General features: G+C 35.5%; 1 protein-coding gene across 7 annotated transcripts in view; it reads left to right on the top strand.

Annotated features, from left to right (window-relative positions):
- The first annotated feature begins 1,525 nt into the window (after window positions 1-1,525).
- Window positions 1,526-26,865, top strand: part of LOC103577435 (nuclear factor 1 X-type) — a 33,400-nt gene continuing 8,060 nt past the window's right edge. For 5 of the 7 annotated variants that reach the window (XM_008558063.3, XM_014444356.2, XM_008558064.3 and 2 more), the window contains exons 1-8: window positions 1,526-2,257; window positions 5,560-5,715; window positions 16,177-16,368; window positions 16,765-16,948; window positions 20,774-20,827; window positions 20,981-21,079; window positions 21,896-22,036; window positions 22,439-22,582. In XM_008558063.3, the coding sequence (XP_008556285.1) occupies window positions 2,177-2,257; window positions 5,560-5,715; window positions 16,177-16,368; window positions 16,765-16,948; window positions 20,774-20,827; window positions 20,981-21,079; window positions 21,896-22,036; window positions 22,439-22,582 (1,051 nt within the window). In that variant the 5' untranslated portion in view covers window positions 1,526-2,176. Of the gene's footprint in view, window positions 2,258-4,208; window positions 5,166-5,559; window positions 5,716-16,176; window positions 16,369-16,764; window positions 16,949-20,773; window positions 20,828-20,980; window positions 21,080-21,895; window positions 22,037-22,438; window positions 22,583-26,865 lie in introns of those variants that run through there. The other 2 variants (XM_053738094.1, XM_053738095.1) reach the window with 2 other exon arrangements.

Below are 26,865 nucleotides of genomic sequence, written 5' to 3'. Positions count from 1 at the left end.
CACCGAGTGCTCCTTAAATCGCGTCACGACATCGGTAAGCCTTTGCCATTCCCTCGAACCGCGGAATCCATCACGTCCGCTATTTTTTAAATTTATGTTTATTTTCCTCCTCAGCCGGGACGGGTATAAGGTCGTCGAGCCAACAGAAGTAACAACAGCACACACACTTATACCCAGCCTTCTACCTTCGCATACGTTCCATGCTCTCCCATACTATTCTCCCGATCAAGACATCGTTTGGTATACTAGTAAACTTGGAAATGCATAATATAATCAGTGTGTCTTTGACTTTAAACCACTAACGGCGGAATTAAACGAGGGCTTGCAAATTGTTGATATGAGTCTGCTATTCCCGGTCATATCTCTCGAGCAATAATTTTATTTTATTGCTCTTGGTCGTACGTTCTGCCTCGCGTTCGCGAGTCTCTGTGATAGTACACCAATTCTCAGTGCGGTATCGGTCCATATATCTGCCCGCAAATGTGTCCCGTACCATCAACTTGAAAAACTACTCTTGCATTCGAACTCATACTACACAACTCTGGTAATTTCTTCTGCCATATTCCACTGGAAAAAATTCCCACTCCCAGACACAGACAGTCGAATAAGACATAGTATACATATACATCCACATATATATCATACATACATTGATATGTAGACAAAAATATCGTTTCTGTTTACATCTACCAGTATCTAGTAGTTTAGCAGTTGAATTACAACGTCTGGCAGTATATATCAAGTTAATTTGAAAGCTTTTGATATATAAATTCCGAGTGAGAAGACACCTGCAGTACCGCTAGAGCTTTTAAAGCTTTCTAGCCTGCGGATTTTTCCCTCCTCTCTTCCTCCCAGCCTTTGCTGGCCTTACTTTAGCCTATCCACTAGCCTCCCCTTTCCAAGTGCCATTCCATTCGGCCCGAAAGTCAATCCAAAAATACGAGAGTATCTCTCGTCTCGCGCAACTTCCGCTATACGCCGGATAAACGTGTGAGCGAGTGAGAAATAACCCAATATAAAAGTTTTAGTAGTATTGGTATTAGTTGTAGTGCCAGTGGTGGTGGCGAAGCTCGTGGTGGAGATGGAGGAGGAGGTCGTGGTGATGGTGGTGGTGGTGGTGGTGGATAAAGTAAGAGAGACGTGAAATCGAAAGAGAGTGATTTTGCAGAGATTGCTCGTCCCTCTCTCTACTACTTGATGGTTCCACTACCAGCACCAGCACCAGCACTAGCACTACTACTTTAACTCGTTCTTATTCTTATTTCTACTTACTCCGACTACTAATACTCCTTTTAACCATGTTATGTTTGGGTTTGTTATTGTAGTTGTATTATATAGGAATGAGCGTGCGCCTACTCTTTAGCAAACTCTAAATTTTTGGTATTGGGGTTCTCAGGACGTTGGTACGCCGACGCCGACGCCGAGCGCCGTACTCGGAGTCGGCGTAGTCTGAATACGTACTCGCGACGGTCCACGTTGGATTGGAGCACGCGAGACAGAGATATACACCGAAAGGTTGTTCAGCAAGAGAGGGAGCCTCTGAACTTAAGCACTGGCTCTGAACCATCAGTATCAGCAGCCAGCAGCAGTAGCAACCAGCAGCAGGGACGAAGGACAGGAGAGCAGATCCCACCGTGCACAAGATACTGTCACCGGAATCTGCGATAACTTTCCTCAGAACAAGACGAGAAGGAATAGTTGTGTGAGGAGTGTGGTCAGCGTTAGGTAGGATGCGTGTATCTGGGCGCGGTGTTCCACCACCCTGCATCAAGAGCATCCTGCATTGTAATAACAACAACATCAACATCAACACCAACATTATTTACGTCAACAACAGTTACCTCGTGTCTGGTACCAGTACCATAAGTTGTAAGAATTTGAGGACCTGGAGAACCGGGAATCGTTTAAGAAATATATTTTTAAACAATTATTCAAACGTCGACAATAAATATTTACAAGTTGTTACTGCTGATCAAGTGAGAACCAGACTGAGGCTGGTTGACCCACTGGGTGATACGCGACGGCCCACGTGGATTTGTTGAAGACTGAAAATTGTGATTTGTCTGACAGACCCATAAGTGAACAAGTTTATGAATAATTAAATTTGAATTTGAATTTGAATTTGAAGCGAAGAAAAAAAAGAAGATCGGATTCAGCCTGGACCGTCGAGTTACTCATGTTCATCCCGGATACCTTGAGGAGCTGCATGGTGGAACCGGATGTCTCGACTTACCTACAGGCCCCTTCCGTAGGACAGGTGCTTATTACTATTGATAAAAAATTAATAATATTTATATAAATTTATTACGTAGTGTAGTCGCGTTAACATTAGAGCTAAAACTAGAAACTAGATCTTAATGTTGTTATTTTAGTTATAATTTATTTTTAGTGAGACAGTTGTCAATTAAACTATTTAGACCGCGATACTGGTTAGCGTTGAGATTATTTTTATTCAGGATTTGTATATGATACGGACAGCGTGTATGTATACAAATCTATGTATATTTACGTTAAATTGTTTAGTTGGCAAATCGATCCTCAGACCTTACGTCGTTGACGCCTTTTAAGCTAAAACCGAGCGAGGGAGGGTTGTGTGGAAAGAGGAGAACACGTGGTCTTGTGGGAGAGATCGCGTGCTGTGGATCCGTGCACGCCAACTTAACCGAGATCGTAACATTCTTGTCTTATACTCTAGCCCCCCTTTTAAAAATACGTTTCGCTCCATTATCACCACTACATTACGATCATTCTTTTACCCTCATATTGTACCTCAAGAATTTCAAATTTAAACCTCTCACTCCACATTCACGGTAGTCCGACCTAAGCCCTTCGTAAAAATAACTCGGAATTTTTTTAAATTTATTTTTTTTCTACCACTAATCTTTGTAAAGAAAAAAGTAAAACTCTGGAGCTATTAAATAAATCAAAGCGCAAAAAAGGTTCTTAAATTGCCAAGGAAAAAGTGACGCAATGAAGAGATAAAGGCTCCTACAATAAAGGGTATTTAGCAAAAGCTCAACGAGGAGGGATGCCGACGAGAGGTGTCGAAAAGTCTAGCGCTTCTCGTGAGGTTAATGAGGTGTTGCACCGAGGGGTTTTCAAGACGGCTCATTTGGTGATTAGGGTGAGCTCCAAGAGGCTGCTACAGCGAGAGAACGACCGAGATAGACAAGAGTACATCAGTACAGCAAGGACTAAATGTTTACCCAAGCCTGCTGTACACTAAAATCCTACAAGATCTCTCAGTGTATAGAGCTAACTCCAGATAGACCAGATACAACCACGGCCTCATTCTAAAACACAAAATACACCATCTCTTTCTCCCAAAGTGTCTATGCGGTCTATGTCCCGCCAGACGGAGAGGAGTTTGGCTATCGATCGTTAGTCGGCAGCAGCCGCGTGGTCGCCGTTTCCTCCTCTGCTGCTTCTTTCCTTCCTTCCTCCGTTTGTTCTTCTTCTTCTTCTTCGTCATCTTCTTCTTTTTCTTCTACTTCTACTTCTACTACTTGTTCCTCCTCCCCTTCTCTTCTCTCCCTCTAGCATCGGCTGTTGTGTCCTCTTTACTCTTTTTCTCCTTGGCCACGTAGCAATGCTACGGTCTGACGCGCCAGCTGAAAAATCTCTTCAACCCTCTGATGCCACCAAAACTCACACACACTTACACATACCAGCGACCACGTGACGTGACGCGCGAATGAGAACCGGAAGAAACTCTGTTCTAAAATTCCTCTTTTTTTGCTACATCTTCTTCTTGATCTTCTTCACCAGTACCAGTACCAGTACCAGTACCAGTACCAATACTCGTACCAGCATCAGCGTCAGCATCATCTTCTTTTTCATCCGCTACTTTTATACCCACTTTATATATACTCTTCTTCTATTTCTCAAAACTTATTCTTAACACAGTATTAGTTAATGCTGGTGGTGGGGATATAGAGAGTGATGTCGTCGGTTCGAGGGCAAATCTAGTAAGCTAGGACATGTACTATTAATAAACAGTATATTTGGGGGTGCCGTACCTGGCCACGACGCGGCGTATCTTACTCGCTTACTCTCCTCGTTTATTCTATTACTCGTTAGTTGAACTGTTGGTGTTCAGTGTGCGCGGTCTCTGTCTCGAAAGACCCGAGAAGAGACTCCGGAGGAGGCAAAGCGCGCGTCCACCGGCGTCTCAGTGTCGCCGCGACGAGCGACGTCGTCTACAGCTCTCTGCTGACGGTCTTGCTTCTGCAACTGCTAACTCGTTATCTCTCTTCAATAAAACACCACCAGCTTCGTGTAGTTGTCGTTACTCTACTTTACCAGTACCAGTGGCTCAAGTATTACTGAGTGTCGTTGAGATATAGCCGCCAGTAGACGCAGTTTTATAAACCCTCTTACTCTCATTCTCGATCTCTCCCTCTCTCTCTCTCTTTCTCTCTTATTCTTACGTCGGACTGTCCTCATGAATCTTCACTGTCGTGTTTTAGTCATCTCGCCGACGGACCATACCGACATACCCCCTGGTGGTTCGTGTTTTACCCCGCAGTTCTTCGTCATATTTTCTTACACACTTCTTATTGCTCTTCTTACATGAATTGTTATTATTGTTACTGCGTCTTTTACCTTTTTTACGTCTCTTCCGTTTTATTTTTACGGAAATAAAATATAAATAAAAGTTCATTTTTATCAGGCGGTGTTGATTTTATTTTTAAATAAATTCAAAAAAAAAAAAACAGTGCCAAGAGTGACAGTTACCTTGTTTTTGTTGCTCCAAACGGGAATAAACCGTCGGAATAACGAGTAATAAAATAAATAATAACAGTGGTCGGTAAATAGACGAACAAGTGCAGCTTAAATTTATAAAAATATATTAAGTGGGTGTCAGTGAGTTAACTATATTTAAAATTATTTTAATTGTTAATATAATTATACTGTATAGCAGTGAGACGTGATTGAAATAGAGCGATTGTGTTAACTGATAAAATTCAAATAAGTAATAATAAAAAGGCGGGAACGCCGAGCAGATGAGGCCACGATCAACCTGCGTCCAGGAGGTGGAGGAGTACCGGTGTGACCTGCGTTACGGTTATTTCGGGAATCCGTGTTTCTGACAACCAGACGAACAGAGAAACAGACGCTCGGTTGTGTGCCACAGCGGCCCAAGTCCTTGCGAATACTCGATGGTTCGTTTTATTTATTATTTACTTTTATTTTCATTATTTATTTATAATTCATTATTCATCTACGTAAGAGACAAATTTAATTGATTAATAATAGTCAAGACAATCAAATAATTGATGGCAACCACACTGACCACCATCACAACACGTCAGACCCGTCGTCTTTACTCCCTTACAAGGCGATCGTCAAATTCTCAACCTACTGTCTGACCAACTAAGACCGCAACTACTAACGGGCCTTGTTAAACTTACCGACATGCTCAGCACGTCATTCATTTTTATTATATTTTATTTTAATTAATTAATTAATTAATTAGAAATAATTTAATTAGACCAGCAGAAAATTCCATTGATTTAATTATTAAACAAAAATGACAATAACTTTTTTTTGTTTCAGGATGAGTTCCATCCGTTCATTGAGGCCCTCTTACCATTCGTGAAATCATTCTCGTACACGTGGTTCAATCTACAAGCAGCCAAAAGACGTTACTACAAGAAACACGAGAAACGAATGAGTCTTGAAGAGGAGCGCCAGTGCAAAGAAGAACTTCAAGTGAGTTTTAATTATTTATATATTTATTTAATTAAGTATTTATTGGGTCTCGGACCTCGGGGTCTTTTAAAAGCCAAATGCACTTCCAGATGATTCAAAAGATTTAAAGAGAGAGATAATTGCATAGACGTATTTAACGGTATTATTATTTTTATGGTTATTTTTGACCAAGTGTTTCTTCACCTTGGATGATTTATTTTAAACCGACCTATTGGTCAACTGCAAGCGACTAACCTTGGAAAATGGTAATCGGTCGTAAGACTTGAGAGCTTGGGATAAAAAATTTTTAACGTAAGCGAGAATTTAAAAATATTAATTTTTAATATATTTTTGGAGCTCTTTTTGCCATCGTAACTCCGACTATGTAACGTGGGTTAGTGTTATGGATAGTTTTTAAGGTAAATATAAAATGCATCGTTGGCTCACTCGAAATGAGCATTGATGGAGTTTTTAGTGTTGCAAGTACCGAATGAGTATAGAGTGCCGACGAAGTCGGGGAGACGAAAAGCTCAGGAAAATGAACAAAATATAAAAAAATAAACAGAAGGAATGAAATGTGAAAGATAGAATAAATGGGCGTGAGAGGGAGCGAGAGAAAGAGATAAAGAGAGAGAGAGGGGTATAATGAAAAAGAGAAAATGAAAAGTTAAAAAGAATAAGAAGATTCAAAAACTATTTCTGGCGCTAAACGACCTCGTGACGTTCTATCGCTCGGTCAGTAGCTCTCATCTCAATTCACGCACTCTTACTTTTCGTGCTTTTTATTTTATTTAGTTTTTTTTTACCCACACATTTTTTACTTTTACTTTATTTTATTATCTTTTTTACCTTTAAATATATATACGCTATTTAGTTTTTTTTTCTTATTTTTTTTATCGCATCTTTTGCCTCACGAATCCACCGTCATAAACATATTTTATATATATACTCGCCACATTAAAAGAAAATAATTGCGCCTCGAGGATAATTTTTTCCTCGTTATTATCCGTATGTGTTCGTCATAATTTTTTTTTTATTATTATTTTATTTTATTTTTTTTTTTTTTTCCACATTATTTTTTCTCTTTTATTATCTCTATATGCTTGAGGGCTCATTTCCCTCATATATAATTTTTTTTTATTCACTATCTGGTGGTATCTCACTCGCGGTGAAATATCTACGAATTTCTCTGGTCTATTCACACTCGACGATATGGCGATGCTCTCTCGATCGATATTTTAATCCCACGATGGTGGTATTTGGTAAATGGCTAGGGCCATATATATATATATGTATATATATTTGTTGTTGTTTTATATTTTTCACATTTTATTCCTCTTCACAAAACCCCTATTGAATATAACTAAAACGACAGGAAAAAACGTTAATATAAAGATGAAAAGTATATAAAAGAAAACTGGACATTTGTTGAAAATCAATTCATGTCCGACTACTCTGCATACAAAATACGTATACACAAAAAATGAAACCGAAACAAATAGTAATAATAAATAAAAAAAAAAAAAAAAAAAAAAAAAAAAGTTGAGTGACTGTAGAAAAAAATGTCAAACTTTGGTGTACAATAGCCCGTTTTTTTCATTATTTTTAAGTAAAACAAAGTCGGTGATTGGAGGAGTGAAAAAAACCGGTAAGACATAACTGCAGATTCGGCTGGACGTTACATCGACCCGAGTATTTCACCCCTGACACTGGGGGTGTAAAAAAATAGAGAAAATAAAAAGGGAGACAAGTAGAAAGGGCCCTCGGAGGGTTGGCGTGACGGGCGTACGAATCGCGGGATAGACTACTTAAATTCCGACTGCTTGGCCAGTCAAGAGAAAGAGAAAGAAACGAAGAAATTGTTGGAGTAAAAAGAATGACTTTAAAAAAAGTAAAAGGGTAAAAAAAGGATGTTAGAGAAGTGAGCGAGTGAGTGAGTGAGTGAGTGAGATGCCGATCCGACGACGTTCCGAGAGGGTTTGGGCATGCAAGGACCGACGTCCTCTCTACTACTATACAACCGGCTAGTTTTAACAACGCCTGCACCCATATATATATATATATATATATATATATATATATACATCCATACATACATACATGTATACATATAGACATACGAACACGTCCGCGGGTCCGCGAATACACGGGAGAGTACACGGGCAGTTGGGAGGGTGAAAAAGGGAGCAGAGGATGAGTAAAATGAGAGGATGAGAATGAGGAGGTGGTGTTGCTATTGGGAGGATGAGGATGAGGAGGTGGAGGTGGAGGCAGTGGAGGAGACACAGACACACGTATAGCGCATACGCCGTCGCGACGGAGGCTGCGGCTACGCGGCGCCTACCAACCACCATCTATAATCTCTATGCGGATATCGATTTTCCACCCTGTATTTCCTAAATTTATGCAAACTAGCAACCCTTTCCTGCACACAACCCGTCCTCTGGTGGGGTCCCCCGCCTCACCGGCCCCTGTGTCGGCTTACTCGAGACTCTGCTTTCCCGCGATGTCTTTCTCCCTCGATCGTCCGACAACGGGCAGCCTGCTGCCTACTGCCTCTGGTCTGACTGCCTCTGTACTACTAGTACATAACTATATATCTTTATATATCCTTGTGTGTATGTACCACCTAGCGGCCCCATTCATCTAACGAGCCCACTCGCCCGAGATATCGCGTCCGTACCCTCTGCACCTCCGTGACGGGCCGGCGAGCCAGCAGAAACGACCCAGGTGTGAACAATAAAGAGATAAAGGACATTATTTTTCCTACCTGTCAATTATTGATTTGATTTACTTCTCTATCCTCGCCGATTTATTTTTATCTAAGGTAATAAAGAATTTACTTTTTATACTGATCAACTTGACTGGAAAATCGACAATTTATCCCTTAAATAAATATTACTAATTTTATAAAATAAAGTCTCCTAATTTTTGCTTCCTGGTAATTTTTAAGTCTCGGGTTGGAGTAAAAAAAATTTTTAAAACTTTGATGAGCTCTATCCGCTAAAAAAAAATTTAATTACTTTCGCTATCAAATACTGTTATATAACTTTTTTTTTTTCCTTTTCATTCGGCGGGTGATTGAGCTCTGCGTGATTTCTCGGCAACTTATCGGCTGTCAAAGTAAAAAATAAAACTTTTGACTTTGATAACCCATAATTCATGAACTAATAATCCCCGAGAGCTCCTGGCAATCAAATTAAAGTGAAAAGTCTATTGCAGAAGTACTTGACAATAAAATTTATTTTTAAAATTTATTCAAGTTCATAAAAGTTTATCAAAATTTTTTTATCACTCTTCTTCTTTTAATTACTTATTAGCGATAGTCAAAAAAATTATTTAACTTTAAATTAAATTATTAAAATAAGAAACTCGGAAATAGTATTCATGATAAATTTAAAAATTACCAGAAGTTTGGTGGAAACTTTAAATAAGACTTATAAATTCTGGGAAATTTGGGTGCGAAAAAAATTTCAAACAATTAATAAATTATGTAACGCTAAGTACATATGTATAAAAAGGAATATCTATCAATGGAGCCGATGGGTTCCGAGTCGGGATCGTCCCCGGATTTCCCTTTGTCTCGCGCCTCGAGTGACTCGCGAATTATTCGTTGGTAAAAAATTTGTCGGTAGGATATACGGACACCGGAAGCACTTGATCCGGCAAGAGATAGTTGTCGATTCCTCCGTCTATATATTGAGTACGCAGTAGGTAGAGCAAGTGAACGAGTGATAAAAAAAGATATAAAGAAAGACAGAGTGAGAAAGATGATAAGGGGGTGAGGTAAAAACGACAATGCGACGCGACGCGACGCGACTACGTGGCAGCATGAAACGCGTCGTTCCGAACGAGCGAGTTGCGAGTAGCGGATAGTGGCCGGAGGGTCAAGGGGCGCGCGGGTCTGTATACTCTCTGGTGTCGGTCGGAAGGAAGAGGGATCGCGGGTTGCAACGATTTAAAAACATTGTCGCCCTCGCTCATGTTTCCGCGGGGGTAAAACGCGCGCCACCGAGGTCGATTGCTCGTGCCTTTTATTTTATTTTATTTTTTATTTTTTTATTCTATTCTACTCTATTTTTTTTTTTTTTTTTTTTTTTTTTTATATTCATCCACACTCACTCACTCACTCTCCGGCTACGACTCATTCTCTTTCAGCGTGCTTTATAGATATATATTGGTTCGCCCTCGTCGCGCCAAATTTATGCAGATTGGAATTTCTCTGTCCTACATCACACTAACGGCCGCATTACAAATCGATAATCCGCGAGTTTTGTCCAAGAGTGCAAGCGAGAACCTCAACAAACTATCTCTTCAAACATTTATTTTATTTTATAGCTTTTCTTGTGCACCCTGGTCTCTTCCCCGCCTTAAACTTCTACCCCTTTTTTCCATCTTTCAGCTGTTTTTTTTATTTTCCTTTTCCTTTATATTCCCATCCATCTGTGCGCTCGTCCAAATTATTCCAGTTTATAAACTTTATTGTGTACTTTACACGCATAAAAGCCCGTAGAGAGTATAGACCGAGGAACAAAATAAAGGAAAAAATAAAATCACGAGGCAATTTACTGTAGTAGAATAGTCTAGCCATAAGGATGTACTTTAGGACTTTACTTCTATATACTCTCTCTCTTATATTTAAATTTATATAAATATATATGTAAGTGAATGTGTATATACTTACCCTCATTTTTCCCACTGACGTCTTTCTGGTCTGAAAAAGCTAAAAATGTGGCTTCAAAGCTCGTTGTAGTAATTTTTACCAAACAATTGCCCCCGGGCCTCCAAGAACTCAGGCATAGGAAAAAAAATAATATAAAATAAAATAGGATAAAAAAAAGGGAGAGAGGGAGCTTGAGTTGAAAAATATATACAAGTACTATGACTATGACTATAACGAGGACGACGACGACTCTACGGTCGATCGTAGTCGACGCGGCCGACGACGAAACGACGTCGGAGAATGAGAATGAGAATGAGAAAAGCCAACGAGTTGAAATTGAGAGAGAGAGAATGGTGTCCCGACAAGGGTGTGTAGGGCACAAAAAAAACACCCGGCAAAGACCAAAAAAATCGTTGAAAAAAAGAGTATCTAAAAAAAAGGACGAATAAGTAAAGAGAGAGAGAGAGAGGGGGAGAGGGAAGGGAGAAGTGGCTGCTCTTGTAACTCCTTCCACCCTTTTCACGAGCCCGCAATATTTACAACGCTCTATGCAGACCTCGGAATTGCCTATAAAGAAATCGCGGAGTCGCTTTGTTCGCGTCATAACGTAGTAACGTAAGGGGCCACCGGCCATACACTCGGGATCGTTGCCAAATTAATAAATATATTCCCAAGTCGATTCCTCCGCCTCTTCTACTCTGCTCCGGTACTCTTCTTCTTCTTCTTCTTGCTCTTCTTATTCCACTTGTGCTGTACACTCTGGTACTCTTTTCCACTAAAATCGTATCCTCTATCTATCTCAACCACTACAACCAGCACTCCAGGATCTTCCGCCGTCGTTGGCCCCCCGGCCATCTTTTTGTGTCATCTCCCTAGCCCCGGGCCCCCTTTCCCTCTATCCTTCTCTTACAAAACCGAGGACATCCAAGAGCCCGACGACTGCGACTGCGACGACGACGACGACGAAATAAAAATAAATATCACGCTTATTCCACACATTTCCCAATGATATTACCGCGGATAAGCAATTAGGAAGTAATTCGGGGTTAAAGGACGATATAGGGGTTTGAGTGGCATAGAAACGAGGCCTGCGCCCGAAAAACCAAATCGATAGGCGCATAGCCTACACACATTCACACACATTAACCTCCTTCAATATACACAACATTTGCTGTACATATATATACATTTATATGCATATACTAAATATATGTGTCCACATTATATACGAATATATGCCCAGCAATATACACACGTCTATGTCTATATCTCTATATTCACAATAAAAAAAAAAAAAAAAAACTCTCGGCAAGTATCAGCGGAAAAGAGCAGCAGTGTAAGAGCAACAGCAAATGTTGTGCAAAAGTTGTAGCCTCTTATGGATTATAACCGTACAAACGTATGCTCTGTGTACACAAACGTACGGATGTACGATGCCCCGAATTTAACCTTCCCTGTACTTTAGATTGCGTCTAAAGCTTTTCTCAGACCTATGCATTCCAGCTTTTAACTCCACCTCAAATTCATTTCACTACTGTGTATCCACCTCCCCGGAGGGCTAAGAACCCGAGGAGGGCTCCGAGGGCGAGCTAAAGAATGAGGTAAAGAGCTGAAGCAGTCGGAGCTAGAAGAAGAACGAGGGGGAGGTGGAGCTGAAGCTGAAGAAGGAGGAGAAGGAGAGCTGAATTCCGGATGTAGCAAAGACATATCCAACCCCCCGGAGATGTCTCGGTAGAAGATAAAGGATGGGCTGCAGAGGAAAAGTAACGGTCGCTATTCATCGGGAAATTTCCACTAGGATAGCCATTGTCAATTGAAGAAGAAGAATCCCGGAGATCGGGGGTGAGGACAGGAGGCGTATAAAGGGGTGGTAGGTTATGAAAACTCGTCGGACTTGGTACAGTAGTCAGGAGATGAAATGGAAGGAGGTGAAGAAAGAGATGAAATAGCTATAAGCTAAGATCTGCTCCAAGTATATATCTATCTATATATACATATATATAAGGAACTGATGCACGTGGTACGGGACCTTGTCTTGTCTTGTCTTGTGTATACAGTCTGGCAAGGCATTTAGGAAGCCGTAATTCCAAATGTGCAGCCTTTTAAACCCATCTCTGTCTCTCGCGCTATCATCGGGCGTTTTCTCGGCCTATGCCTCAGTCTAACTGCTATTATATGTTGACTGTTTAGTTTACTTGGGCTGTTGGGTATCAGAGTGTCTCGGTCTCTTTCTCATTCTCAGTGTCGTGTAACGATGAAAGCCAAAAAGACACCACGCGGTTATTCTACCTCTTCGTGCCATGAACTCACGCCAATCTCGGCTACCGAGTTGAGAGAAAGAGTTGAGAGTATTACGCTACTTATCTGCCACTAAGTCTTGAACACGTTTGTTTATTTTCTTTTATTTTTATTTATTACTTTTTCTTTTACTTTTTTTTTTACATTTATTTCGTTCACACTTTTTATTGAGTTTAGCTTTTTATTTTAAAGGAAGAGATTATTTCTGGGCGTAAAAGTTTTTCAGGAAATAACTTTTCAGTTGGGAGTTTTGCTGCAGGATAAATTTTCGGTATGAGAGGTAAGAGTGTGTTAGATGAAAATAATACAAGACGAGGATAAAAAATATGTTCGCTGTCTTAAAAGTGACGTAAACGATGCCTTTATTTTGTCCACAAGTTTAAATAGACGGGACTCAACACTTTGTTGTTTAAAGTTTATAAAACTGAAATACCCAACAAGGTCTTTTAACGCCTCGGAAAATAATATTTTATACAAAGAGCTTTTTAAAACCAAGAGATATAAAATATTAACAGAGTTGAGATATAGAACGAGATAGAGAATCCAAATGGTTGCGGTTATTTTATGACACTGGGAAATTTACTTTTTTTTACTCAAGGGGAAAGGGCATAATGTTTGAGCTTTAAGTAGTTGCGTGAACCGAGACATAACTGTTATTCGCGTGGGGTCAGTAAGTCCATCGGAAGTTAGGACAATGAAATGTGACATTAAACAAACTATAATGTCGTACTAGTAGTGCAATAAAAACCGAGTAAGCATCAATAATGTGACTCTGGTGCCAGAAGGTCGTGCAATTATTTTTATATTTACTTATATATACTTTCACATCCATATCAATAAAAAAAAAAAAAAAAAAAAAAGTCTTCGAGCATTGCTTTTAATTTGAATTAATATTCGCTTTTACGGTTTTTTATTACGTCTTTAATATTTTTTTTAATTTGGCACTTGAAATTCGAAAATTTTATTAATTTTAAGTCAATAAAAAATTTAAAAATTTTACTTGAAATTTAAGGCAGACATTAATTGATCATTACTCAAAATTTCCAAGTCATATAAATGTCAAAAATTTAAATCACGGTGTATTTATTTCCATGTGTGAATGTAGCAGACATTAGACAAATTTTAAATTATTAATAAATAGAGTAAATAATTAATAAAATTAAATTTTTTAAAAATGCAATTTTAAAAAATTTTGAAATTAATAAGTGCATTTTTCATAAATATTTTTCTAAAAATTATTTACTCCATTTATTTATAATTTTAAATTTGTCTGATGTCTGCTACATTACACTCGTTATTTATTTTGTCATTCCAATAAATGTTATTTTTATTATCCATATGTCAATTAATTTTAAAGTTGATAGTTATTTAAAAAAACATAATTTTAGTTGAAAAATTTTTTTTTCACGTACAATTATTTTTTAAATTCTTGTAAAAAATTTGCGGATTAAATCCGGAGTGATTGCGAAGCGGGTGACTATTTGTTTAATCTTCTGGGACTGAAATTTACTCCAAAGCGGAGTTTATTTAAATATTAAAAATCCGAATCGGAGTGAAAAAAAAACAAACTCCATATGCGAAGGGATTTTTTTTTAAACTTCGGAACTCCGAGCCACGGAGTAAATTCGGATTGAAATAAAATCTGTAATCACTCCTGATTTTTTACAGTCTAATTATCAAAAAGTAATAATTTTTTTTAATTACATAAAATTAATAAATTTAATATAAAATCAAAAAAACGAATTTGAATATTATTTTGTTTAAAAGCTTGCGCCCAAAGATGAAAAAGCGTACAAATAAAATAAAAAATATCTAGAATATTCGGGACGATGTTTTCCTGTGGATGTTAGTGTAATGGACAGCAAAATGTCCGAGGTACACGCGTGATCGTCACATGAAGACACGAGGCTTTATTTTCTCTCTCTAGCTCGAGGGATGTGAGCAGCTTTATCCACTTGCGATATTCCAAAATAAATTGGCGGCAGCTGTTGCGCCGCGCGTTTTGCGTTAGTGTCAGAATCAGTGTCTACGACGACAACCAAGACTACGAGTACGTTACAAGCTTTGCTTGTAGTATGGAGTAGAATTTTGTAGTGTGTACAATGTAGTGTAACGCCATTGCTATTACGAACAAGCGGTTGCATGCAGATTGTATGCACCACCAGCAGTAAGTCTCCACCTCGGGCCTCGAGAGTCCACCTCGTCTCTCTCACGTCCAATGTGCAACGTCCAATATTTCCAACTGTTCTCATGCTGCAACGCAGGTCATATTGAGAAATCCGGGGGAATATTCCACGCCTTCTTATATGTATCTTTATATACACACGTCGTCGTCGTGCTTGTCGTCGTTGTCGTCGTTTTCATCGTCAACACCGACCAATATATATCTACTTGTAAATTATTTACTCAATTCCTCCCCTACCTCTGTGTCTTCTTTATACTTTTATAATATAAAACACTTCTGGCAATAAGATATAACATTTTACATAAATAGATGTATGTCTCATGTCACATATGCCTTCCGTATTATTATAATAAATAAATATATTGCTTTTCTTTCCTTGTCATTCTTTAAATTTTTTTATTAAAACTTATTATCATTATTTAGTTTTTTTTTTTTTTTTTTTTTTTACAAAATTTTTATATCTTGTAGACAAAAGTGGGAAAATGGGCAGCTAATTACAAAAAATATTTTATCGATGACAAAAAAAATTTATTTTTATTTCAGGAATTAGACGAAATTTTTTTTTGTGCAAAAATAAAAAAAAATTATTTTAAATATTACAAGATTTAAAATATGAATAAATTCATTGCAAAAATTCAAGGAGCCCATTTTACCCCTTTTATTTGTAACATATTCTATGTGTATGTAAATGTATATATTTATATTTCTCTTTGAGTTTGATATAAAGCGAAATGTTGAAAGACCAACACGGGTTTGGTATAAATAATAAAAAAAAAAAAAAAAGTAAATAAATAAAGAGAGTAATGTATAAAGGAAGTCGTGAAAACCGTACGATCAACGGCGACGCACTCACGATTTCTTATTTACGATCGCGAAAAGACACTTGGGTTGCATACCTGATGATGCCACGACTCTCCTTTGCTTGTAAGTTTAAACTTTTATGTTTTTTCCTTTTCCTTATTTTTTTTTTCGTAATTTCTCCCAGGCGCTCCCACGAACGGGAAACGATCCTGAACTACTAGGATGGATCGACGACATGTGAATTCCTCTAAAGTGCGCTTTCGATGCGTTTCTCGAGTGTGGATTTTCTATTCCACATGTGACTCCGAAGTTGAGAGTAGCATAAGGTTGAGAGAATAAGGAGAGAGTGAAGGGGCGCTAGGCAAGCGGTTTGCGGGCGGGGAGATCTGAGTACGCGTGATGCATTTTATTAAAGTAACATTTTATTCAAGTTGCTATTTAATCACTTGTGCATTGTATAAATTACAGCTCTAGTATTTATCGTTTTTTAATTTTTTTTATTTGACTCCTTAATTTTTTTTTTTTTTTTTTTCAGAATGAAAAATTGGAGGTGAAGCAGAAATGGGCCTCAAGACTTTTGGGAAAATTGAGGAAAGATATTACACAGGAATATCGAGAGGATTTTGTACTGAGTATTACGGGAAAAAGGCCAGCTATGTGTGTGCTCAGCAATCCTGACCAGAAAGGAAAAATGAGGCGGATTGACTGTCTCCGACAAGCTGACAAAGTTTGTATTTCATTTACTTTTTAATCTAAATCAATAAAAATTTTTTTTTATTAAAATCTATTAATAAAAATAATTACAAAAAAAAAAAAATTATTTGAAAATTTAAATTAAAAAAAAAATCAGCTTTGACACTCCATTTTTTTTTTGCTGATTTTTTGACAAATGTCAAAATGTAACTTGAAAGTTTTATTTCGAGTAAAAAAAAATCAGCTTCGAAGCTCCATTTTTTTTTTGCTGATAATTTTGTGACAAACGTCAAAATTTATTTCGAGTAAAAAAATGAGCTTTGAAGCTCCATTTTTTTTTACTGATTTTTTGACAAATGTCAAAATTTAATTTAAAAATTTTATTTCAAGTAAAAAAAAAATGACCAAAAAATTTAAAAAAATGTCAAAGGTCTGGCGATTGGATCTAGTGATGGTGATTCTATTCAAAGCGATCCCACTGGAATCTACCGACGGCGAGCGGTTGGAAAAGACGGCCGAATGTGCCCAGCCGGGTTTGTGCGTAAACCCATACCACATCAACGTCTCCGTCCGGGAACTGGACCTCTATCTCGCAAACTTTATTACCAGTCACGGTGAGCATCTCAATATCTAAATACTCCCTCTACACGGCTATTATAATAATAAACAAACGATAGGCAAGACAATACCGGTAATATTAGCCCAGACGATAGCATCACCTCGAATAAACATGAGCTCTCTATCTACTTAGCACGACAACTCCCTCGTAAACATAAAATAGCCCAGCAGCGAGTCGGCCAACACACAATGTGTCCACCAGTAAATTATTATGAATGGGAAAGCGAAGATGAGTAGCAGCGAGGGAGAGAACGCGAGTATAAAATTCACGTCCCCATCATCATCGCATGCCAACGTTCCCTCATCCTCATCCTCATACTCATGCTCATGCTCATACTCATTCACTCAACTAAACTCTCGACTCTGCACTCGTTCATTCAAAAGCCCAGCTCGAGTTGAGAGTCAGTCGAGAGCACCAGCAATAGCAATAGCTCGAGCTGTAGACGTTGTATTGCCGTACCCGCGGATATAGAATAGACAGAAAGAGAAAGACTATTTCAAATCAACATTTACCGGGTGTTTCTCATCGTGTCTCTTGCCAATTTTACTTTCCATGACCATCATCAACAAGCCCTCCAAGAGAAACGTCACCTGACCCGAGCAAATCGCTGCTTCAAAAAAATTTCTAAGCCTATTGTCAATTTAATTAGACTGCTAGGTTCTAAAAATTTTTTTGCTTTCACTCTTCTCTGCCCTATCCTACTCTACTCGTGTCGTGTCAATGAGAGAATCGGGTGGGCATTAATGAAGAGCTTGTTGAATCACCAGTGAGAAGTCAATCTCTGGCTTACGACAAGCGTCAATGAATAAGTACGGCACCCGATGGCATCGGTTGCTGGCAGCCTCATTTCCAATGTTTACAGCTGGTTGACGCAAAAATTGGCTGAGGCCTACTACACTCTGAGCAATAAAAATAAGAAAGAAATGAAAGAAAGAAAGAAGGAAGAAAGGATGAGTGAGTGAAGGAAGGAATGAGAGAGTGAATTAAAAGGAGACAGAGAAAGACAAGAGTTTGATATGTGAGAGTGTGTGTGTGTGTGTGTAGAAAAAGAGAAGAGCAAGAGCAGAAAAAAAGTGTCAGTGCCAAAGCATGGGGTAGGTTAGGCATTGCCCATTTACGGTCGCTTGACTCTTCACTCTTCCGTTCTTATTGAACACTTTGAGGATAAAAAAAAGCTTAAAACTTTTATTGCTCAAACGATTTCGCCTTTTATTTGTCCCCGAAAATTCAACCGTAAGTTGCATCGCTTTCTGAGACTCTGCTCTCTCGCTCTATCTCAGCCCGTCCTCAGATGTTAAGGAATAAAGGACCAAGGTTGCACCGTCGAGCTTGTAAGCTTGTGGTGATACTTGTCGTTCGATGTTCGCATTCAACTCTCAGCAAAACTTTTTCACTTGGATCCACATCCTCCCAGTCGTACCAAGTCCATTGAGTGTCACACCAGTTTTCTTTCACTTATCAACCGCGATTCCCCTTTATTTTCAATCGCTTCCTCGTATCGCCTTTTTTTTAACTTTATACCAAACTCAAATTACTTTTCAAGTCTTTATCTACTTGACAAAGTTATTAACTAAAAAAGTGCCTTATCTCACGTTTATTATTTTATATACAACTTTTTTTTTACCTCGCGTGTCACGTGTTTTTATTTATCATCTATAATTTGTCATTGTACTGTGACACAAGTATTTTAGGATGAGAATTAACAATTTCTAAGATTACAAGATGGTGATCGGCCAACACGTCAACTCAAGGTGCCAGTGATTGAGTACTTGGCCCACGCATACAAATACATCATCATCTACTTAATCATTTTTTCCATAATATCGCGTGTCTCGCGGTCATAATAATTTTCACCCGCCTAAAATTATTTTTTTCACTCTCTGTTTTTTGCTCACTAAAAATTACTCTGCAGACCCTAAAGCTCACATGAAAAATATATAAAGCATTTATATAATAAGAAAAAAAAAAAAAAAAAAAAAAAGAAAAGTAAAAATCTAAATTAAGGATCAAAGAGCACAAGTCGTAAGTGTAATAGAGTCCCCTTTTACTTTGTAAGTACAGTAAGAAAGAGGAACATTTACAGTCGAGGATTACAGCAACACCAGGAAACGTTTAAAAGCCCGGGTTTCCTCTGGTGAGAGCAGAGCCAGCAAGGGGAGATGTAATGTGTGTTTAAAATGGCTCGTCAATTTGTAGAAGCACCTGTCCCAGGCCTTGTAGTCTACACCGCACTATCGTCACAACGAAAAGTACCTAAACTAAGCTCTCTTCCCCTAGAGCTGAGAGTTGAGAGTGGAGAGTCGAGAGTCAGAGCCGCCCCTTCACCCTCTCGCCTGCTCGCATTAGCAGCAGCATCCTAGTCGTCAGACGTCGTTTAACTTACGCAACTACCTCGGCGATATTTAGCTCGCCGGGTGACTCCACAACAGCTTATTCGAGTATACATCTACGTCCGCAGTACACCAGCACCAGTACTACATAATATAGTATTATTCAGGGAATCACGATGATACGAGTTTCACAAACTCTATTCAACATTTCCGAAATAAAAATTGTTGTTGGCTTCCAGTTTAGCTGCAGTGTGTCTCGGGGTCTTTGTATTCATACTTCCTACTCATCCCTCATATCACAAACCCTCGCAAAAAACTCGTTCACAAAAAGGCCAAATAAAACTAAACTGAAATATATATATAAAAAAAAGAGAAAAAAAACTACACTCTACATACCCTCGGTACATGAATAACAAAATATATATATAGATGGGTATACATATATTCAGAAATAGAAGGACAAATTTAAAATTGACTCCATGTTTAAAACAAGATTGTACCCGCAAACAGTTTGTGTCTCTCAAAAGTCTTCTGAGGGAGAATATGTATACAAAATTGTCTAGACATGTGTGTGTATGTGAGTATATATATATATATAAAACGTAGCTCTAAAAATATCTAGGCTCTTTCTCGTCAGCATGTCCCTCGCTTATGTTGATTTACATTTGCGATCGTCATTATATATCTATCTATGAATATCATCTCAAGTGCCTTAAAATATATTTATATATAAATACACACATACATTTATATATATGAATATATATTAATAAACAGTAAAACTTTAATACGGAAATCCCTAAAGACTTTTCCTCAACAGACTTGTCCCACTTAATATCTGTTGAAAATGACGCTCTCATCAGCATCAGAGTCAAAAAGTCTTTGCTTCATACAAAGTTTCACAGAGTATGTGTCCGGGTTTATGGGCTGACTAAGCGGGCACACGCATCATCATCATCATCTCTCTTTTTATTGTATCGACAGGTCAACTGTTTTTATTTAACCCTGTTCTATCATCTTTTTTTTCTTTTTTATTTTTTATATCGAACCTCAATACACTACAACCAGTTACTCGTTACCAGCACACATGAAAAACACATCCATGTACACTTACTCTTTTATCAAGACTATCGGCTAGTCTTGTCAGGGATGCCAGGCACGCAAAAAGCTTCTGCACCCTCGACTAAAGTACATTTTACTGCTCGTTCTAACTTAACTAACTTACCTCCATATATATATATATATGTGTGTGATTTTCACTACCAACACTCTGACTAGTTTATTTTTTTTCCTCAACACACAATTAAACCTTATACTTAATTTATTTTTATTTCTTTGTCTTGACGGTATTTCGGTGATATGTTGCGCAATAACCATTTGCGTAAGGTCCGAGCGTTACTCTTCCTGTTTAAAATATTAATTAAAAAAAGTGTATTTAAATTAAAATCAGAGAACAATATATAGGAAGAATTTAATTTTATATTTTTCAGAAGTACTAAATGGAATTTGCAATGCGAACAAAGAAGAGGAGAGAAGGCGAAAAGGTACTTGTAAATAAAATTATGCAACTACATTTAAATCCGTACGAGCACAATAATAAAGATAAGACTAAAACTAAGACTGAGTTTGTAATTGAGAGCAGGAGGTGTTTTATTAAAAACGTTAAATAAATATAAGAATTGTGGATTTGTTCTCAGGTGGAGGTTACCATGAACTGTATAACGGTGTCGTCTGCAACGACACAATCCTCGCGACCGGTGTCTTCAGCTCCAAGGAGCTTTGGATGCTTTCAAAAGGTACGACGGTGTCCAAACAAATTAGATAATCCTTTAATCAGTCGTTAAATTTTTTAATTCAAGACTTAAATTATTTAAATTTAGTTTAAAATTTCATTTAAATGGATGCTTTCGAAAGGTAATTTATTTAGATAGGTCTCAATACCTTTTGAAAGTATCCACGATTTTTTAGATAAATTTATTGTCGCGAGCAGACTTCTGGTCTAATTTATTTTATTTGAATTTCGCGGGGATTATTTAATTTTCTATTAGAACTGACGGAGTTATGGGGACGTTAATTGACCGGGCTTGGGTTCGAGTTCGGGTTTGGGTATGGGTAAAAAAAGTTGTGATTCGAAACGCCTTGACGAATGCAAGTGCGAAAGCCTCTGAGGCTCGGTAACAACGCGTACGTGTGTTAGGTATATAATACTGTAGATTAGTATGCAACCCGTTTATATTTATAGAAACGAACAATGCTCGAAGTAACTTTGTACACGTTAGCTACCTAAAAGACTCGTTATATTAAATTTACATTATTATTATTATTATTATTATTATTTTATTTTTAATAAATTTAATTACTCATTTAATTAGATTTTTTTTTTATTTTGTAATACTCGATATTTACTGAAGGGAACGAGGCAGATTTGCTTTTGGAAAATAGTATTGAAAAAATAATAATGTGTGTGTGAGTATATAGAATATGTATATATGAATATGAGAAAGAGGGAGGGACAGAGAGTGTGGTTGGTTAATATGATTTGTTGAGAATTGAGTTGAGCTTCAGGTGGAACGAAAAATAATGCAGCGTAATGCGTGTACGTCTGGTTTCAGCGTCCATATTGCATGACCTCAGCGACATGCAGCCTCAAATAAACGCGATCAAAATAGAGCACCCGCCGTACTACTGCAGCAGCTATACCCCTCCATCCGCGGCATCCGCCGCGGATCACGCTCAGCCCGCGGCTAGCTTCAGTAAGCTCATGTTTTTATTTATTTATTTTTATTATTATGATATTTGTTTTATTAAAATAATATTCATTATAATTATAAGACTCGACCTATTTTCGCTCTGAAAAATCTTCTTTCAGATTTACTTTTATTTATATAAATTTTTTAATCTTACCCATGGTTCTGCGGTTGGATAAAAGAATTAAATTTTTTATCAGTACTTAGAATTTGCCTGCAATTTTTTTTTCAAATTCAGCCTGCATTTTTTTTAGTAAACTGAGATTTGAAAATTACAAAAATTTTTTTGAAATTGGAGGGTTGAGATGAGAAATAAAAAATTTAAAAATGAAAGAATATTTTTCAAGACCAAAAGTACAAAATATGATCTGAAAAAAAATGAATTTTATTAAATATAAATAATTTTAGGTCCACCACCGGTACACCAGCTCATAAGGAACGACAAGACTGACAAAGCGCCCACGGTATCGGTATCAAGTGCGCCAAGTTTTTCACCGGTACTCAGGCCCGAAGACGGCCACCGCGGAATTGACTCACCTCATTCTCAAACAGGTATGTCTTGGCCTTATATATTTTTTTTACTAATCCATTAACTATATAAATATTTCTCGAAGAATAACTACAACAATATCAATACTAATAACAATATACTAAAATATTTATATTCAAATTTATTAAAACCCATATTTGCATGAAAAAAAAAAAAAAAAAACAAAAAAAAAAAATACAATGCGTTGAAATGTTGGTCTCATGAGATCCACGAGCGGACATGAGCAATAAATCAGGATTTCATAGAGCGACAATGTATTTTCGATAAAAAAATATATATGAAATAAATAAATAAATAAAAAATAATAATAATGCCAATAACGATGCCGCTGTTAACTCATCGCCTCACGCCTAAAACACGTTGTATTCGCCAATTTATATATTTATATATATATATATATATATATATATATATATATACATTTATTATTATTTCAACACAATTAATTATCACAAGACATTTTAATTAATTATCATTTATTAACTTAATTAATTAATTTATTTATTTATATAATATCAATTATTGATTTTTAAATTACAACCATTAACACCCTTTATGTTTCTCTCATTATCCGTCTCTCTTTTTTCCTCTATCGATTATTTATTTTGTTGTTATGTCGACAAAATAAAATAAAACAATACACAGAAAAAAATTATTTCTTAGCGCAATATATTTTTACTCGCTTGAAATTTTTTTTTATTATAAATTAAAAACATAAAATTTTCGCCTTTAATTCGTAAAGTAAAAGCCCTTGTACCCGATCAGGGAACTACTACCAGACCACTCATGTGTTTATATACCTATATTTACTAAATTTTACTAGATATAAATATGATCCTGAAGTTAGCAGACGATTAAAAATTTTTGAAATTTTTTTTTAACAAATCAATTACAAAAAAAAAAAATCTAAAAAAATGGACATGTAGAAAATTTAAAAAACTATAAGTGTAATTTTTTTAAATGTTTTTTTTTTGTACTTTATTGTTTTTAAAAAAAATTCAAAAATTATTAGACGTCAGCTAGCTTCAGTATCATATATAAATATACAAATATATGAGTAATCAGGTACTAGTTCCCTGATCGGATACTGGGTCTTTTACTTTAATACAAAAAATTTCTTACACCAATAAATTATTTTTTTCTGTGTGACAACAATAACAAATATGTCCAGTATGCGATAAACCCATTCTGAGCTGACTTAGGCATCGTTGTAAGTCTTAATAATATATATCTCACCAATTTATTAATTACTACTAAGTAAATAAATGATATATATAAGTGAATAAACCAAAAAAAAAAAAAAAAAAATTAATTAATTAACAGAAGCAAACATTAAATTGAATAAGTTTAATTTAAAACGAGTAAAGTTTAAAGTTTTAAAAAGTTTTCCACGAAAAAGGACATGTACAAACTCCAGAGGATTAAAAGGATTTAAAGTATAAAGACGCTGTCTTAGGGGTTGATCGTGATACTTTAACTCTTGCTATGGTGCTCTGATACGGTATAATATTATGCTGTGGTATAGTACAACTCTAATACACAACAAGAGACAATAACAACTAGCCAAAAAGTTTTATCGTGAAAAATAATAATAAAATAAAATCTGGGAATCACTAATCGTGGATTACGCGTGATCTCTGTTTCAGTCTGAGCCCGAGCATTTTCAGAGAAGCTCGCTAACTCGACTAAAAGGTACATTGTGAAAATATCGTTGTTATCATGTTAATATATACATATATATATTTATATATACTATATATCTACCTAATGCGACATGTACACGTATATATTTATCGTAGACGTATGTGCGCACGGCTGTATTATCAAAGAACGAATAACATCTCTATTTATTATTATTTATATTATGTAAGTATATATATTCATATATATACACTGAGAAAAAAAACTTATGTAAAAATTAATTTTTGAGCAAATTAATAAAAAATTTTCATATTTAACTTGAAGGAATATTTTCTTCAAAAAAATTCAAAATTTTTTAAAAATAAAATCAGCGAATTTTGAACTAGAAATTTTTTAATTTACAAAATAACTTCGAATAAAACCTTGAAAATTTCAAACCTAAAATCTAGAATTCAAAATTTTCGTATCTGAATTTCTAATGAGAAAATACAATGTCTCTAAAAGTTTTTTTTTCTCAGTATATATATATGTACTTATATATATGTACTTATATATATGTATATATATATAGAGAGTTTTCTTACGGGGATATGTTTAAACGTGCGTCTCGTTAACTTGACATTTATTGTACGTACGTGTTTTTGCATATGTATATCTACTATATTTAATTTTGATCCCATTATTATTATTATTTTTTATAATTTCGTTTAAAGTTTTAAGTACTGTGGTGATGCAAAATAGTTTTAACCCTGAAGAATGCACTAGATAATTATTTATTTCTATTTATATATTTTTGTTTTACATATTATTTATAATGATAACTGTGGCTTTTAAATATTCTTGATCACGAGCATTTTATCTGGGTGTAAACTATGTGCACACGAGTATGAAAATCAACAGTAGTATGTATAGTGTATAAAAAGAACAAAGTTTTAAAAATAAAAATTATTCAAGTTACTTTTACATTGCTGTCACGTCAGGTTGCTTCTCATTATTATTTATTTGATGCCTACACTTTTCTCTCGTTTTATTTTAACATTTTCTCTACACGCTTTATAATAGTACACTACACTAGTAAACAGATTTTTTTTTTTTTTTAAAAAAATCTACTTTTTTTAAGCTTCAAATTTTTAATTATTCAGTAAAATTATACAACTTTTTTTTTCTAATCAATTAATTAATTTTTTTACTGCTAATTTTTTTTTATTTATGAATAAATTAAAGAGACTGGAAAAATGGAGAAAAAAATTTTTTTTTTATTTTAGATTTGTTGATTTCGAAAAACAAATTTATTTTAACAAGTTTTGATTTATTTTTTGCCAGTGAAATAACGTATTTCTCTAGCTTTTTATTTAGTACCATATTACAGCAGTGAAGATATTGATTTTTTTTTTTACTGTAGATAAAAAGGTAATAATTCATACAAAATGTCCTGATAAATATTTTAAAATATCATTTTGAGCTTTTACCATCAAATGTCTTTTATTTGTTAATTCTCATATATTTTTACACCACTAAAAATATATCGCATCAATAATTACTCTCAATTTAAAAGTCTAAAAAAAAATGAAATCTCATAAATTTGAAAATTTCAACCTTCTAATAATAGAAATTTTTTTTTAAATTTTTCCCAAACTTCCTCTTACTCCAGTCTCTTTTACTGAAATTAAAAAAATTTATAATTTTAATCGCCTCATATTTATCATTTATAAAAAATCATGCGGTAGCGAAAAAATTTTTTTTCAATAAAACCAATTTTATTTACAAAAGATCACAATAAATGACTGCGTCATTGACAAATGTCTTTTGGAATAGTTTTAAAATATCCATATAGTTGCATTATCTTGTTAAAGTTGTTTTATCTCACTCTATTTAACATAAACTTTTATTCTCAATGTCTCACTTCCTTTTTACACCTGTTCATCCATGAAATTGCCCAGCAAAGTTTAGCGTATTGCTTGTATAATGTTATACGTCTCTCACTTTTTCACCCTCTTACACTTCTTATCTACATGTCTACATATCTACATATCTATACTCAATACATTTACATTTACATATACATATGTAATACATACCACCAAAAGTATTTGAAACTTGTTTCATCTTATGATAATGTTCCAGTAGATATCATTCTCAAGAAACTTGCTCTCTTATTCTCTTTAATACAAATTTTCTATTCTTATTCTTATTATTATACTTACACTTATACTTAGACTTTAATAATCATTCGTTCACAGATCATTTTATTAACAATTTAAACATCTTATTAAAAAAGTTTTTATTCATATTTATGCCATTATTATTTAATGCGTACGAGTAATTAATTTTTTTTATATTACGGAAATCATTTTTTTTTCTTTTTTTCGTTATTACTCTGATTGCAAGTATTCAATTTTTTTTTTTTATTAAATTTATTAATAAATCTAATTTTTAAAAATCTAATTTTTACATTTGAAGGGCGGGCAAAATAAAGTGCTCAAAAAATTTTGATAAAATCAAAAATTTCAAAAAATACTATTGTTTATTTATTACTGACTAATTTGACACTTTCTAACAAAAAATTTAATTTTTTCAATTTTTGATCTAAAATTATCTTATAAATATTCATACTTTAAATTTAATCAGATCTTTCTTTAAATTT

This window comes from Microplitis demolitor, chromosome 4 (assembly GCF_026212275.2).
Source record: "Microplitis demolitor isolate Queensland-Clemson2020A chromosome 4, iyMicDemo2.1a, whole genome shotgun sequence".
NCBI classification, from domain to species: Eukaryota; Metazoa; Arthropoda; class Insecta; order Hymenoptera; family Braconidae; genus Microplitis; species Microplitis demolitor.
The sequence above is the reverse complement of the archived record's forward strand: the minus strand, read 5'-3'. Positions and strand labels throughout refer to the sequence as shown.